The 16,151-nt window shown below is 56.7% G+C and overlaps 1 protein-coding gene across 1 annotated transcript in view; it reads left to right on the forward strand.

Moving 5' to 3' along the window:
- Positions 1 to 1,518: 1,518 nt before the first annotated feature.
- Positions 1,519 to 16,151, forward strand: part of PFKP (phosphofructokinase, platelet) — a 66,480-nt gene continuing 51,847 nt past the window's right edge. The window contains exons 1-2 of the mRNA XM_012664929.1: positions 1,519 to 1,747; positions 9,920 to 9,993. Of these exons, the coding sequence (XP_012520383.1) occupies positions 1,636 to 1,747; positions 9,920 to 9,993 (186 nt within the window). The 5' untranslated portion in view covers positions 1,519 to 1,635. The remainder of the gene's footprint in view (positions 1,748 to 9,919; positions 9,994 to 16,151) is intronic.

Genomic DNA, 16,151 nt, shown 5'->3' on the forward strand with positions numbered 1-16,151 from the left:
CTCTTTGAGCCTGGCCCTGCCCTCCTGCCTGGGAAGGTAAAGGCCCCCCTCTGCGCCCGGCCCTCTCCTCTCTTGCTAGAACAATGATGCTCAGGCTGCTTCCATTAGAGCTGTGGCTCTCGGGCTCTGACTCATCAGAATAACCCGGGGCTTGTTAAAAACACAGCTCACCTGGCTGCGCTCCCAGACCCCAGGCTTGAGTGGCTGGGGGCGGGGGCTGTGCAGGTGATTTCCAGCATGTTGCGGGCTGGGAACTGCTCCATTAATTCTGGGTAGGGTGGAGATCAGAGCACCCGGCCTTGTCTACAGCTGATATTGTTTCTCTTTTGCAATAAATTTTTGATGATCAGAGCGCTGGGCCGGAGGAGGCGGCGGCACGCGTCCAACACGGCTTTGTGTACCTCGTCTCCTGCCCAGGATAGCCCTAAAGTAAGTAGCCCCTTCGTGTTGCTGGGGCAGAGGGCAGACTTCTCTGGCTGACAGAACAGGCCTTTTCTTGGTCTCCCTTCCCGTCTTTTGTCTGTTCTAGGAGCACTGGTTGCACAGGAGGTGGACTCCGGCCTGCGCCCTCCCTCCTTTCCCAGATGACTTCTGAAAGGCCTGGGTGCCTGCTAGGCCCGGGCTCCCGGTGGGGGACGCGCCCCTGCAGCACAGCACGGCGACTGGCCGTGATGATCAGTCACCGGGCATATTGGACTTGCAGCTTCCCAGCGGAGCCCCCGGAGGTCCGGCTGCCGGTCCAGGCGCGCGGGCGTCCTCGCGCAGGAAAGCTGTCCCAGCGCCCCGCCGCGCCCCTCCCGCCTGCCTCAGCTCCCAGGCCTGGCACGAGGATGTCTGCCAGGGTGGAGCGACACCCTCCCACCCGCAACGCCTCCTCGCCCCCCAGTGCGGGGCTGGGCCGGGCCGGGAGCGCCAACAAGGGCTCCGTTACCGCTCAGCCCTCCGCGCCCGCTGTTCCCCGGAGCGGAGGACCCGCTCTCCGTTCTTCCTCCCGGACCCCGGGCGCAGGGGAAACCTGCGGGGTGGTTAGGCGGCAGGAAGCCACCCCGGCGACTCCCCCACCCATCTCCCCCCAAGCTGCTCCAAGAGAGCTGCCCCCAGGGGGAACCCTGCGCCCAGCCCGGCGCGCGACTCTGCCTCCTCGGTCTCCAACCGCCAGAGTGGCCGCGCGGGAGAGGGGGTGTCTCCGTGGGTCTGCGCCCCGCCTGCGAGCACCCTAGTCCACCCCGCCCAACCGACGAAATCCCGCCCTCCTGCGTCCCCAAGCGTTGCCCCCTGCACCCCCCCACACGCACCTGCGGCTCTAAGCCTCCCTCTCCAGCCCCCACCTGCAGCACGCCCCCCTTCACCCCGCCCTGAAGCCCCCAACACAAGAGAGCCCGCCTGCTCGCGCCTCCCCCAGCGATGCTCCCCGCAGCCCCCGCTGGAGGCGCCAACCCCACCTCCAGCGCCCCCCAAGCTCAGCGCCCCGCCCTCCCGCGCCTCCGCCCGCGCGCACGGGCCCCGCCCGCCGCCGCCCATTGGCGCTGGGGCCGGGCGGGGGCGCAGCCGGGCGGCGGTTCCGAGTCGGGCGCGCGGGCCGGGTCCTCACTGCCTGCTGCGCCCCGGGGAGCCGGCACCCTCGGCCTGCTCGCCATGGACGACGCCGCCTCCCCCACCACCAAGGGCTCCCTGCGGAAGTTCCTGGAGAACCTCTCCGGCGCCGGCAAGGCCATCGGCGTGCTGACCAGCGGCGGGGATGCCCAAGGTGCGGCCGCCCGCCTCGGCCCGGGGCGCGGGGCGCGGCGGGGTGGGGGGACGGGACCGGGGCGCGGCTGCGGGGAGGGACGGGGGGTGCGGGGAGCAGGGAATCGGCGTTAGGATTCTGCATCAGGAAGACCAGCGAGTTTTCTGCCTCCACGTTTATTTTTCTAATTGAGACGCACGGCGGGGCCGCCCGGAGCTCGTGGGCACCTGGACCCCGGCAGGGGCGGCTGCGGGTTTAGGCACCGCGCGGCACTTCCGAGGCCACAGCCCCAGCCCGGTCTTCCCGCCCCGCCCCTGAAATGTCGTAGAGAAACGGCTGGGTCCCCGCGGCGCCTGCCGCCTCCTCGCGTCCCCCGCGCGGGCGGGTCCCCGCGTCTGCACTGCGGCGCGCGGGGTCCGGAGCGCGGGGTCCCCGCCCGGGGCTGCCCCGGCGGCCCGGCAGCGCCTCGCGTTTCCGCCGGGAGGTTTGAAAGAGGCTTTCCTCCGCCCTTACCTCCTGTCGCCTTCCGGCTCGTGACAAAACCGAAAACTAAAATGGGTCAGCGGGCCTCCCCGCCAGCCTCGGGGACGTCACCGGCGCCCGCGCGCGCGCTCCGGGCTCCCCCCTCCCCTGCAACGCGAGGCTGATCTCCAGGAGGAAGGGGCCAAGCCGGGACCCCCGGACGCGCTGGGAGAATATTTAAAATTTAGAAGAGGGGGCGCCCGGGCTGCAGCCCTGGGTGCACGTGGGGGCGCCGGGGTTCGCAGACGGTGGGGTTTCCCGGTCGGCGTAAATCCCCGGTTGGGGCAGAGCCAGCCGCTCGGCAGGAGACCGGCGCTTCCCGGGCACGTTCGGCCCTGGAGCCTTACGCAGTGCGCCGGCTGCAGACACGTTCCCCAGCTGAGCGGGGTTGACTTTGATTCTCCCCTGTTCCCCCTGCCCGAGATGGGTTGGCAGCCCGGTGCCTCCTTTCCTCGCGTTTCGGGACAGCACACCGAAAAGGGATGATCCCAGGATCGGCCCGATGCCCTCAAGTTCTGCCCACTCTGCCGGTGACCTTCCCCGTGCCCTTGAGCGGGCGGGGCGGCGCGGGGGCAGCAGGTTGGGGCGCTTTGGGCGCCGCCCCGCCCGCCACGGGCGCGTACGTGATGCCCAGCCCGTCGCTCACGGTGCGCCTGGGGGGCCCCACTCCGGTGCGCGACGCAGAGTCCCCCCGAGAGCAGCGCGGGCCCCGGGGCCGGGAAGCCGCCCTGCCGGGTCCCGGGGACACCCTGGTCGCGTCGCCGCCCCGCGCCGCAGGCCCGCCGTCCAGGGAAGCAGGGTGACTCCAGCGTTAGTATCTAGTAAAACGTTCCCAGGACAAGCGTGCCTCGTGGGGTGCTGGTTTCTCAGAATACGTGACGTAGCAAAGGCTGGGAGTGAACAAGTAGGAAACTGAAATGGAAATGGCGTGGCCCGCCTTACTTAAACTTGCCCGAGGATGAGCCTGTATGAAGAGGGTCGTCTGGGGTCAGGGTGGGACCGGGCGTGACTTCCCAAAGGGCTTCTGGAGCTGGGGAAGCGCCTTGGTGACCCGCCCTGCGCCCCGAAGGAGAAGGAGCCGTTGGCACAGGAAGGGGAACTGACCTCTGTCGGTCAGCAGGGCTGGAAGGTCGGGGCGTCAAGGTTATTTTAGAATTAAGGCGCTGTATTGTTGGAAACAGGTTCATGGGTCATTCTTTGAGCTCCCCGTGCAAAAGTCTGCTAAAATATTTGGCGGTTGGTGTACAGGCGGGTGAGATCACCGTGGTTCGGCGCAGTCACCGTTTCTCTGTTCCTTATCCCGGAGCTGCCGCTTGTGAGGAGCCACCGTGCACATCCAAGGTTGGGAAGTCCATGCCCCCGTCTTCCTGGAAAAGGATACTTTGAAAGCCAGGGTTACGGGAGAGCGTGGCCTGGATGGCGCAGCCTCTGGTCCATCAGAGGCGGCTGCTCTTAGCTCTGCAGGTGGCATCCAGTCAGGCCCACAAGCGCCACATCTGGGCTGTCCTGGGGACGCGCCTTGGCCTGTTGTCTGGGCGGTGTCCCTTGGACAGAGCTGAAGCCACTGACTCCATGTGAACAGCCCCACCCCGCTGCGAGACTGTCTTGAGCTCGCGTGAGCGTTTGGAGGCGTCTCTTCCTGAGGAAGTTCACGTCCAGATGTGCGCAGAGGGCCTGGTCTTGGCGGCAGCTGAGCAGATCCTTAGAGCAGGTTATCGGCTCCAGATGTCGTCTGTCAGACCCCCACTCTCTCACCACTTTATCATGGTTCTACATTATTTCGGTACTTGATTCCCCCCCGCCCCCAAGATAGAAGAATTTTGCTTGTAGCTGGAGATCAAGGAGAATGAATTCAGGACTTCAATTTTAGGGTGATTTTCTAATCTGGTAGGAAACTGTGGTACCATTCTCCGTCCAGATGGCTGGAGCTACTCTTTACTGAGAGCACTTAGGCACTAGGAGCTTTTCAATTCCCACCTCCAGGCCTAACGACACGGCCGCAAGATACGTGTTTCTTCGTTTTGGAGGAGGGAGAAAGACCCCCAGGGAGATGTCGCTTAGGTAAAGCCAGGAGGCTCAAGCGTGGTTGTGGCAGGATTTAAGCCAGGCTCTGCCAGCTCTTAATCCCAAACGCCGCGCCGTCCGCCAGACCATGTTGGACGGGCTGTATCATCTAGTTGGTGCTCAAAAGTGAGCAAAACCCAACTTGCTCAAAATCATGCAGATAATTATACAGCGGCTTTGTCGGTGGAACAGAAAACACCTTTTTATAGTGATAGCAAACAAGGCAGCAAAAATGGTGTAACACTTGATCCAGTGGGATGGAGTGCTTTTTAACCCCAGAGGAATTTATAACTTAATTATAAAATAAAACTGAAAATCTCCCATCTGTATTCCTGACTCTCCAGCCCCCAAACTAAGGAAGAGAATAATCTGAGGCTATTTTTTTATTTTTCCTCATTCTTTGGGTATCTTCTACTGTCGCTAGAAATGTCTGCACATTGAAATTGATTTTCACTTTGACCTGAAATGATTCCACACCGCTGGGCTGGATGGACAAACTTGCCATGACTAAGTACCCACGCCCTCCCCAAAAATGAATCACTGCCTTAGTCACAGGCTGTGGCCTCTTCAGGGCCTGTGCCTGGCGGAGCTGAGGGTGCATCCGCAGGGTAGGCGGAATTTGGAAGTCGAGTCCTTTCTGCGTGTGGCGAGGTGGACGGCCACACCACGTTTACGGAAAGTCCACGTGAATTGAGTACGTAGAAGTCTTTCCAGGCACGATGGGAACAGCTAGTGTCTATGGGCCCCTGGTTACGTGGCAGGCGCTAAGTGCTCCCGGATACTATTAATCATTTATTCCCACTTTTCACTGAGCAGGTGAAGCTGAGAGGAGCTGCCTTCCCTGAGTTCACAGGGCTCAGAGGTAGGGCCGGGCCCAGGGCCCATGGGCACCTGTGTGTGTTCACCAGCGTGTTCCCGGCGTGCTTGGCAGGGACTCAAATGGCTGTTGGCTGTCCTCTGCCTGGAATCTCCACTGGCGAAGTGGCAGGTGACTACGAGTTCTAGCTGCCGTCCTGATAAAAAGTGTCTTGTCTTCAGAGCAATGTTAATACTTCAATGTTAGAACTTTATAGTCAGCAGCGTGAGGTTCCGGAAGGCCTGACCCAGGTGCTAAGTTGATGCTTCCATTTCACACGAGTTTATCAAACACCAAGTTAGAGTCTTGCGTGGGCTCCTTCGGGGCCTGGAGCTCTGCTGGCCTCAGAGCCCAGCAAGGCGCAGAGGGACACTGGGAACAGCGGGCCTCTTGGCCCACACACCATCCTGGACCTCTGCATCTGTGTTCTTTAATGGGATCTTTTCAGTTTAAAACATAATTAATTTAGCAAACATCATTGCGTCTAGGAGGGAGCGTGTTAGATTTACGGTGTAACCCCATCGTACAAGGGTAGGCTGGTGAAATTGCATCATTTTCTATGAATGCAAATAGCTTTGTATGACATAGTCAGATGACCCTTAGCAGCTACACATTTTGTCATCTTTCCAGGAAAACATGTTTCCCCCCTTGGTTATGGAAAACTAAAGCTTTTGATGGAGGGCTTCAACCTTTTATCAGGGAGAATTGGGGCTATTCGAATGAGCTCTGCCCATCTGATGGGCCGTTGGAAGCAGTTAGAGTTGGGAAGATGAAGATAAGGCAGCACAGGGTCGTGGAGAACACCAGGTGCCAAGTTGGAAGTCCGCTGCCATTGTGGCGATAGTGCAAACATGCATTTGGATAAGGAACCCACGGCTCTGTGCCAGGAGGGAGTCCAGTCCCTCTGTGAGTTACTCTTCTCAGCAAGCTCTGTCTTGCATTGTGTTTTTATTTTTTCCAAAGCGTGTGCCCCGCTCCTCTGTTCTCTGCGTCCTCACCACCCAGCCGTTTGCTGGGAATTACAGTCATTGTGCTTGTCAGGACACATGGCAGAACAGAACACTGAGACTCGGAGACTTATTTATAGGTCCTGCTTCCTGGCTCTGCTATCTCAAGTGGCCCGATGGGGTCCTGGTTGTTTTCCTTTGCAGAATGAAGGCGTCGCTGGGCCCATCTCCTCTCCCCCCTCCCCTCCTCCCGGGCACTTGGCCTCAGTGAAAGTCTCCAGGCAAAAGAGAAAAGGCAGGACTGCCCCGGGCCCCTGCCAGCCCATCCCTGTCCTTAGTGTGCCTGGAGCCACCTGGGGACCTGTCCCCTGGGGGGCCGTGTGCCACACCGAGCTGGGGTCCATGGGGCGGTTGGCAAACCCAGGCAGATCAGCTCCTTGGACGTTTCTCCAAGATAAGACCATCCCATAGTCCCATGTGATCGTTTTCTGACTTTGGCCAGAATTTCAACTGAGAAGATGCATTAACATAGGAACCCCTATCTAAAAACGTAAGTGGTGCGATCAGAAGTTTTCTGATGAGAAATGACAGGGAGGGTGGAATATAGTAACCTCAGGTCGTCATTCATCCTTCCTTTGTCAGCCCTGGTTTAATATTGGTGAGATCTTGTTTCCGTGTTTGCGACCCTTCCACGTGTTCAATGCCTTCCGCGTGCCAAAGCAGGCTTTGGGCACAGAGCGGGGCCTCTTCCTTCCGGGAGGGGGCGGGCAGGCTGCATTGCAGCTGGGCTGGGAGGAAGAGCTCCTGTCCTATGGCGGGGCCCAGGGAGACCCTGGTCAGGGACCTCGGACCTGCTCCGGGAGCAGCCGGAGGCAGGGAGGACTTTGGATTTACCTGTGAACTGGGAGGCCAGGTGCGGGTTACCGGCTACCTCTGATAAGGGACACGCGTGGGGAAGGGGGAGGGGTCTCTCGAGCAGGATTGGGCCACAGATGGAGGGTCCCGGGGGGCTGCAGGATGCTGGGTACCCACAGGCGCCCCCCGCGGGTGGACAGGGGCCCCAAGTGGGGCAGGGTGTGGGGTGGGTGGGAGCTCACCCAGTGCAGCAGCGAGGAAGACTGAGCACGTAGCACAGAGCCGGATACAGGTAGGTCGGTCAAAGGGTATTCTTTATAGCAGTGCTTGTAATAGCAAGAAGTGGAAAAACCTGCAAAAAAACATCAACAGGAAATTAATTACATTGTGGCATCTGGAGTGGATTTTTACCAGCGTTTAATGAGGAGCTTTGTGTTGGTCGCTGGGACAAGATGTACTCGGTACATCAAGGACGGTTTTAAAGAGTAGATTCGAAGGTACCTCTGCCCAGCGGGAGAGGGCTGCCTCGGTACCCTGCGATCTGTATGGAGTGTCACATGATCTAGGGACCACATTTTAAAAAAAGTGAAAGCAACAAGGTGAAATTAACATAATTATATTTGATTCAACCCACTATTTTAATACATAATCAATTATTGTCTTGATTATTAATAAGATATTTTACATCCTTTTTTCCCCCACTAAGTCTTTGAAATCCTGTGCACACAGACAGCTCATCTCCGTTTGGCGGAGACATAGGTGGCCGGTGGCTACGCCACGGGGCTGCGTGGTCACAGCGATGGCTGTCGTGTCGCTGCCTATATTTAGAAGGTCCCTGTGCGAGTGTTTGTGTGGAGGCTCAGAGTGATGTTCAGGGGCAGCTGCCGCTGTCCAGGCTCCTGCAGCCCCCGCTGGAGTGCAGCAAGATACCACGCTCCAGCCTCAGGCCCCTGCTTGCCCGAGTGCTTTTTCCAGATGTCCATTTGTGAACCTCCCCACCTTCCTCCCGCCTGTCCTCAGATGTCACTCTTCAGGGAGGCCGGCTCCAAGGTCGGATGGACGGACAGACGGAGGCAGCCGCACCCTCTGCCCCGCCCATTACTTTCTCCTTAGCTCTTGGAACCTTCTGCCTTTGGGTGTGATTGAATTATTGTCACAGTTCCGCTTTGTCAGTGGCGTCCTGCCCCAGCGTGTGGCCCAGAGCGGACGCTCAGTCCTCATGTTGGGGTGGTGGACGCATGGTTGAGGGAGGACCCCCCCCCCGCAGATTTATTTCAAGTTCCACCTGACCTCAATCCAAGACACCCTGGCCCGGGCAGCCCACGAGGACTTGGACCTGGGGTGCCAGCCCCCCGACAGAATTCTCTTTGGATTCCCACCTCCCCGTCCCAGGGTCACCAGAGAGAGCCGTAGGAAGGACCCCAGTAGCAAGAGTACAAGAGGGTGGGTTTGACATTCACTTTCTGACAAACCAGCATGAGCAGTGAGCAACCTGACTTCATTTATCAAAAGGGAATTTAAATATTGAAATTAGTGCTCGAGTGGTTATGAGTACCAGGAACATGCAGGAAAAAAGGCTTCAGTGCAGTCAAAAGTGGTTAAGGGGGAGATTTGACATTCTCCAGACAACATAGGAGATAAAAGGATCCACCCAAACCATTGCATTAGCATCAATATATTCCTTGTTTTTGAAAAAAATTACAATTTAAATGTTATCAGCACAGAATCTCAGGAGGCGTTTGCAAACGAGAACCCGCCCCAGAGTGGTCAGTAAGGATTCGCCCCGCACTTTCTAGGCGCTGCTGGGGGCCGTGGAAGATGCTCTGAGCTCAAGGAGGAAGCTGTCCTGGGACGGTCTTTCTTCCCTGCCCTGTAGTGAGTGAGAAGCTGTTGTAGAATACGGCTGGTATCAAGTGATATCGAGAAAACGGTTTAATGACCTGTCTTTTCTATTGCACTTTGAGTAATTATCGCATATTTCCTACTTAACTGCTCCCCGACTGTCCGAAAGTTCATTTTTGGTTCTCATAACAAGGTCAGTCCTTTCCTGAGGACTGGGGTTTAGACTTTTGCAAATTGTGAAGAGGTTCCTTTCCAAATGCTAACATTTCTGCTTGGCAGGAGGATTGCATTCTGTCCACAGGGACACTGAGGAAAGGTGTCTGATTCCCAGGTCAGGCTACCCCAACAAAATGCATTAGCCCCAGGACACCTGAACTATGACTAAGAACAGTAGCAGAAGCGTCGGGTGAAAGACCCTCAAACTGCCTTTCCTTCCGCGTGGCCTGGACGTGGCTCTAGGAGGCTACGGCCATTCAGATAAGTGTTCCGCTGCCCAGGGTGGGCTTCAGCGGACAGCGAAATCGAGTCTCACAGACCTATATGATGATACTTTGCATAATGCTGCTCTTAATTTCTTTTAAATAAAGTGGGGGAAATTTCCCGATTTACCTGGATTAGGTATGACTGTTTATAGGATGCCAGTTTAATTTTTCTTCTCACAAAATCACGTGATCTATCTTGTATTTAAGCCCATTGCCTAGGGTCCCCCCACCCCCGCCCAACCCGTAGCCGGTGATGAAATAGTCCATTTTGCGTCTCCTCACATCACAGACACAGAATTTGGCTATTTAAAAACGCCTGTCCCCTGTGTCACGTTGTGGTCGGATGGCGTTGCCTACACATCCATACCAAGTCCAGGCGGTGCCGTTCTGAACCGAAAGCCCCCCGGGCTCTCCTAGGCTGGCCCCTCGGCCTGCAGGGCACCCCGCTCTGCTCTGTTTCTCCTCATCCTCACCCCAATCCTAGAGGCACGTGTGGCACCCATTTCTCATATTGGGAAACCGAGGCTGGGAGGTTATGCAGTTTACCCACAGTCACGGCGAGAGGGTGGCAGAGCCAGAATTCCCCGAGGCTCCTCAGTAACCGTTGTCCCTGTTCCCTTCGCAGGTATGAACGCCGCCGTCCGCGCCGTGGTGCGCATGGGAATATACGTGGGGGCCAAGGTGTACTTCATATACGAGGTCAGTGCTGCCCCCACTCCTCGGTGCCGTGATGCAGACTCCTGCCTCCCCCTTGCCCAGGGCCCTGCAGTCACAGGCCACTGTCCACCCGCCTCCCGCCAAGCACGGCCCAGGCGAGCGGACACCGGGTCCCGCGGGGCAGTGTGCGACCCCCAGCGCATGGCAGCCCCGGCCGGGGGCACTTACTCGCAGGCCGTGGCCCCGGGCTCCGCGGACGCCTGGTCTGCGAGTTGGAGTTAGGAAGTGCAGGGTGGAGGGACGAGACGGAGCCCAAAAGGCCGATGTCAACTGCCTGGCCCGGACCGCTGGGCTCGGCGAGCCCCAGTCGTCGTGTTTGTGTGCAGCTCTCGCTCCTACAGAAGTGGCGTGTTTGTTCCCAGCGTAGGCTGAATTTGGGGAAACATTAAGAGAAATGGGGAGAAACAGCCACTTTGAGCTTCTCCTCGTTAATGTAAAACCCAACCCACCTCCCTGGCATCCGCCCCCGTGTTGGCTTCAAAGCGAAGCCTCCCCTCCCACTCTCGGCGCCCTGGCCACTGAGGGCCGAGGGGTGTTGGAAGGGAAGGTACCAGTGGAGTGTGGACTGTGTTATTTATTTCAGCGCTATTAGGAAAAAAAATACTAAATTTATAAAATGTAACATAGCCTTAAAAATGGGAACAAGGGAAAAATCATTTAATTCCTCCAAAATCACTGTTAGCATTTTAGTCTGATTCCTCCCGGTATTTATATATATATGTGTGTGTATATATATACATGTAAGAACAGAAGGAAATATGTGCATTATTATAAATGGTGGCAAATGTATTTTGTATGCTGTTTTCTCCTTACCGTTGTGACTGTTCTCTACTTGCTACATGGTTTCCACGATGTCGCTTGGCTCGTCCACAGTGCTCCATCGAACTGACGTCTCGCTCCCTCCGCCCTGTGTTCTGCCAGCCCGAGTCCGTGGGCTGCGGAGGTGGCGCCCGTTTCTAAGCTGTAGAACACTGAGAGATCTGTGTTAATTAATGCTCACAGCTAGTCACTGTATCATTTCCTTTATCCCGGGATATGGCAGGGACTGTCGTTGTAACAGGCTGGGAGGATTCCTGCCTCAGTGATTTCTGCAACTCCCTCCAGCCCTGCGCCCAGCCCCGCGGGCTCTGTGTGCTGCTGACTCCGGGGCTGGCCCGGCTCCTGTGTCTGCTTCCTAAGTCATCTGTCCCTTCTGTGAAATGCCCGCTCATATTCTTTGTTCATTTGTCTGTATAACCCATGTGTTTATTATTTGCTGGAAAGAGTGGTTTTTTTTTTTTTTCTCCCTGTGTTTTGGTTTGCTTTGTTTACACTGTGGTTCTGAGGCTTTTCTTTGCATCATCTGATTCGGGGGTAGTTTTGAAAGGACGGGTCTAAGCGTAGTATTTCCAGATTATTGTTTTATCATTTAATTATGTGGCTCTGTGCAAGGTCAGATCGCCCTTGTGAATTTCCATTCCTGGGCCCGCTTCCCCCCCGCTCGCCGACGTGGATCGAGCACGTTAGACTCTGCACGTCGCGACCCCTCCCCTCCTCCCGGCTCTTGAATTTGCACAGACGTCCGAGAGGGTCTCTCAGCTGCCCCTGGCAACGGCTGGTTTGTTTTTCTGCCCCCGCCGCAGGGCATGTGTGTGCACACTGAGTGACTTTCTCTGCCCTCTCTCTCCTCTTTCTTTTTATCTGGGCGGGACGGGTGAGCGTTCCACCTTGTGCTTGGAGAGCCCGCCGCGCCCCAGCCTGAGGGCAGCTCCTCACAGAGAAAGTGGCTGTAAAAAAGGTCTTCGGGGCTGGAGCATCCTCAGATGAGGTTTTGCCGTTGTAATTATTAATGGCAAAGCGCTTTTGAAGTCACCGAAGACTCGCAGCTCACAGAAAACCCCGGAGAGCTGCGACTCTCGTGGCCGCCGCAGTTCTCGGTCGTGCCCTGAGCCCAGGCCCCTTCAGGACAGCGGCTGCCTCAGTCCTCACCGGGGCTCCGTGGGTGCGGGAAGAAAGGAAGGGAGCGGTTTCTGTTATTTCACAGTTAAACTGGTCACGCGGGGCTGGGAAGAGAGTCAACTCCTCTGACTGCCAGCCCAGGAGGGGAGGAGTGATTCACCCTGGGACTTTTGCCGATGTTTGGAGACAGTTTTTGGTTGTCCCATTATTGGAGGGAAGAACTGCTCTGGCCTGGGGGTGGAGGGCGGAGGTGCTGCCCAGCAGCCTGCAGTGAACAGCATGGCCCCACCCCCAAGGGCTATCAGGCCCCAAATGCCACCGGTGCCGAGGTGGAGGGGCCCGTGTTAGGCCAAGAGCCGCCTCTGTGTTTGGTTTGAGTGCTGCTCCCTGGGGAGGGGCGGGGGGGGGAGACGGGGGTGCGTGAGCGCTGGGTCTTTGATGTGGGAACGGGTCCACCTTCTCAGAGTCCAGGGTTTCGTGTCTGTGGTTGTTCATTGGTCCCTGTGTCCATCTGGTTCTGGGCTGCTTAAATGTCTTCATGTCCACACCTCTGGGACGTGGCCCATTTCAGAATTAAGGGATCAACATGCAGCACGCCCCGTAGGCCCACACCTAAGACTGTGGGCTTGCTTTTGAGGCCAACCACATTTATTCTCCTCCTCATCAACCAGGAAACGGGGGCCCTGAGGTCCGTGCTGCCCGGGGTGGCCGGTGCTTCCTCCGGGTGCTGCCACTGTGAGCCCCTCTGCCCACCCGGGGGACGGAGGATTCCTGAGGGATCAGGCCTCATTTCCAGGAGGGGAATGCAAGTTTCTGCAGCTCCCCATGGGGATGTTGCCAAAGTGGATCCTTGTGTGCACGTGGGGTTTAGGACCATTCTAGTTCTCGTGACCACTGCTCTGTTAGGAAGTGGCACCTTGGATGGGGGGTGTCTCGAAGCATCACCGAATGCAGTGTTTATGGCTTTGGGCACCAAGAATCACCAGGTCTCCAGAATTCTCTTACTGGAGGGAAATGGGAGCAGCCTGGGGATCGACTCACCTGAACTGAAGTCGCCTGTCTGGCGATGAGAGGACACTTCTCACGACACCCCTTCCTCACCTCCTCCCAAAAAAGTGAGACAATCCAGTGAGCCAGTCCTGTTCTTTGTCCCTCTGCAGGAGAAGGTCCATGGCTTTGGAGCTCACTGGGGACATAAACTCCCCGTCCCTCTCAGGCCAGCAGGACCCTGCACAGGTGGCAGGCGCTTTGCTCAGCAGCAGCAATAGGTGTTATCTGATTCCATCGAATCAGTCTGGGATTCGTCACCTCGCCCTTACCGGTGTAAAAATCCCGCATCTGTAGTTCTAAAGTCCAAAACACCCTAAAATCTGCACGTTTTCTCTCTGCTCACCTGGCAACCAAGCCCTGGCCGGCCCGGAGCCAGGCTGCGTGTGACCCACGCGCCCCGCCCGGCGTGACGGCTCCAGCCTCGCTCCGCAGAGAGGTTTGATGCTGCGCACGCTCCGGAGAGCCCTGGGTTCCGGGCGTGGTCGTGTCCAGGCTGCTCTTTAATTTTTGATTATCGCGGGTGCATAATGACAGACGTTTGTGGGGAACGTGTGGTGTTTCGATACAAGCGTACGACGTGCAGTGATCAAAGCTGGGCGACCGGGGGCTCCACCACCTCAAGCGCTTGTCATTCCTTTGTGCTAGGAGCGTTCCATGTCCAGCCTCAATCATAGCGAAATATACGATAATCGCTGTTCATTGCAGCCGCCCCGTGGTGCCGCCTGTCCCTGGCTGTTCTTCCTTCCGTCTCACTCTATTTTCACCCATTAACCAGCCCCACTTCCCGCCTCCTCGCTACCCTTCCCACCCTCCGGGACCGTCACTCTGTTCTGTCTCTAGGAGCTCCATTTTTTTAAGCGCCTACATGTATTAATATCTTCTGTGCACGGCTTATTCCACCTCCCTGCAGTCCCGTCCGTGCTGCTGCAGATGACGGGACCTCTCCTTCTCGTGGCTGAGTAGTGTTCCACTTCAGCCATCGTCCGCTGATGGACACGCGGGTGGATTCCACGCCTTGCTCCACCGTGGAATGTTACTCACCCATAACACAGCCTGCCTTTCCAAACCCCAGACCTGAGTTCTGCGTGCCTCTCACTCCTGGGGTTTGGGAAGTGACCCACAGTCAGCAGCCGGGGGCTGTGGGTGAATAAATTAGCCCTTCACTCCTGTGTCCTCGTCTGACCAATGAAGATGACGTTCGCCCTCCTGCCTCACCCATGGGAGGTGCTAGGAAAATTCCGGGCACCGGCAGGGCACGGGGCTGTTGGGCTTGTCCGAATTGCAGATGTCCGGCCGGCTCCAGGTCATGCCCACGGGCCGGGGCTTCTCTCCCAACCTCAGAGCCCTTTGGGGGGTCCCACGCACTGTCGGATGCTGGGCAGCACCCCTGCCTCCCCCGCTCGGGGCCAGGAGCACCCTGCAGCCCCCGGTCACCACGGTCAGAGATGTCTCCAGGTGTCAGCAAACGTCCTCTCGGGGACAGACTCACTCTCTGGGGACCACCGTTCCTGACCTACTTGGGCTCGAATTAGAAGATGTTTGGTTTTATTATTTTTTAAAGCATCATCTAGTAATTTATCCAACATGTTTGTTCATGCAGAGTCTAGCTTCTAGGTTTACCTAGAGCTTTCCAGGTTACCCACAGGCCAAAACAGTTAATCAGGTTAGTATTAATTAGGTTTTTTTCTTTAGTAGGATGCATGTGAAAACGCTGGTATTTCTGCTCAAAGCCTGGCACTTGGTTTGACTGACTGTCCATCTGGCCGCTGCTGAGCCAGGCCAGGCCTGCGCCTGGTGCCCCCAGGCCTCTGGGGAGACCTGGGAGGGGTGGCCCCTTAACCCATTCCTTTCCACCCGGTGAGCCAGTTGTAGGTTTTTTGTTTTTTCCACTTTAGCTAGGGTTTTTTTCCCTTAGAAACCTACAAATGGCTTTAGCTTCTTGGAAATGGTGAAGGCAAATATATCAGGTGCTTCGAGTTAACACAGGGGCCCTGGGCTTGGGTAGGTCGGCACCGGGGTGGGCAGAGCCAGTCAGCAAACACGGCTGCAGGGCACCATCGGCTTGTCGTATGTAGTTTGATTGATGAGTTGAATGTTTTGTTGTTGCAGGTTATTCTAAAGATTAAAAAATCATTCTTGTTATAGCTCTTTAAATAGAACTAATTTAAGAGTCATCTTTAAAAAAAATTTTAATTTTGGCCTTGTCCTGGGTGGCCTTGTGTAAATGTTATCAGAGCCTATCTCTGTCGTCTTCCACACCCCGAAGAAAGCCTAGGAATAGTTCTGGTCGTTCCTGCAGCTAATCTTTTCATGAGTAAAAACAACAAACTCTACGTGTGTTAGAACGAGGGACGTTAGGACAGCAGCAGCCCGGCTGTGGTCCTCGCCCCGGCATGCAGGCCCAGGTGCCCCCAGAGCAGCCACCTGTCTGGGCTGGGCTTGTCCGCGTGTGCTCTTAGCCTCCCTTGTTTCAGCCCCTGAGCGTGGTGGTTTGACTTCAGATGCCAATAAACAAGCTCGATTGTGTCAATTAACAGATTGGCACCGTTTTTCTCTTCCTGATGGAGGGAGACCCTCTACGTGCCGTAAGAAACATCATTTTCCCTCTTGGATGGGACGAACCCGCTGCTTTCACAACATCTAAAGTAAGAAATGTCACATTTTTGACAAAACAAACAAGAAAAAACAACCCTTCTAAGCAGCAGTGCTGGTGGCCCTCCCCAGCCTGGACTCTCTGCAGCTGCTTTGCGGCTGGGGGAGGGGACTTGGGGACTTCTCTGTGGGTGTTTCGTGACCCGGACGGTGTCTGTGTTCCTGGAATTTGTGCACAACGGCGGCAGGTGAACCTGCTAGACCAGGAGAGAACAGGTCACAGCACCGGTGGTGACGTTTTGGGGACGGTCTGATTTTACTCTTTCTCACCCCGACTCGCTGACTCTGGCCCTGGTCTTCCCCCAGCAGTTACGTAAAGGACAGTGGAGATTCTCTGAACCTCACACAGTCCTGTCTCTTCAAGGTCTTAGACGTGACTATTTCTGCATTTTAACTTCTTTTTTTTTTTTTGAAACAGAGTCTTGCTCTCTTGCCCGGGCTAGAGTGCCGTGGCATCAGCCTAGCTCACAGCAACCTCAGACTCCTGGGCTCAAGCGATC

Source organism: Propithecus coquereli, unplaced genomic scaffold (genome assembly GCF_000956105.1).
Source record: "Propithecus coquereli isolate 6110/MARCELLA unplaced genomic scaffold, Pcoq_1.0 Scaffold94, whole genome shotgun sequence".
NCBI classification, from domain to species: domain Eukaryota; kingdom Metazoa; phylum Chordata; class Mammalia; order Primates; family Indriidae; genus Propithecus; species Propithecus coquereli.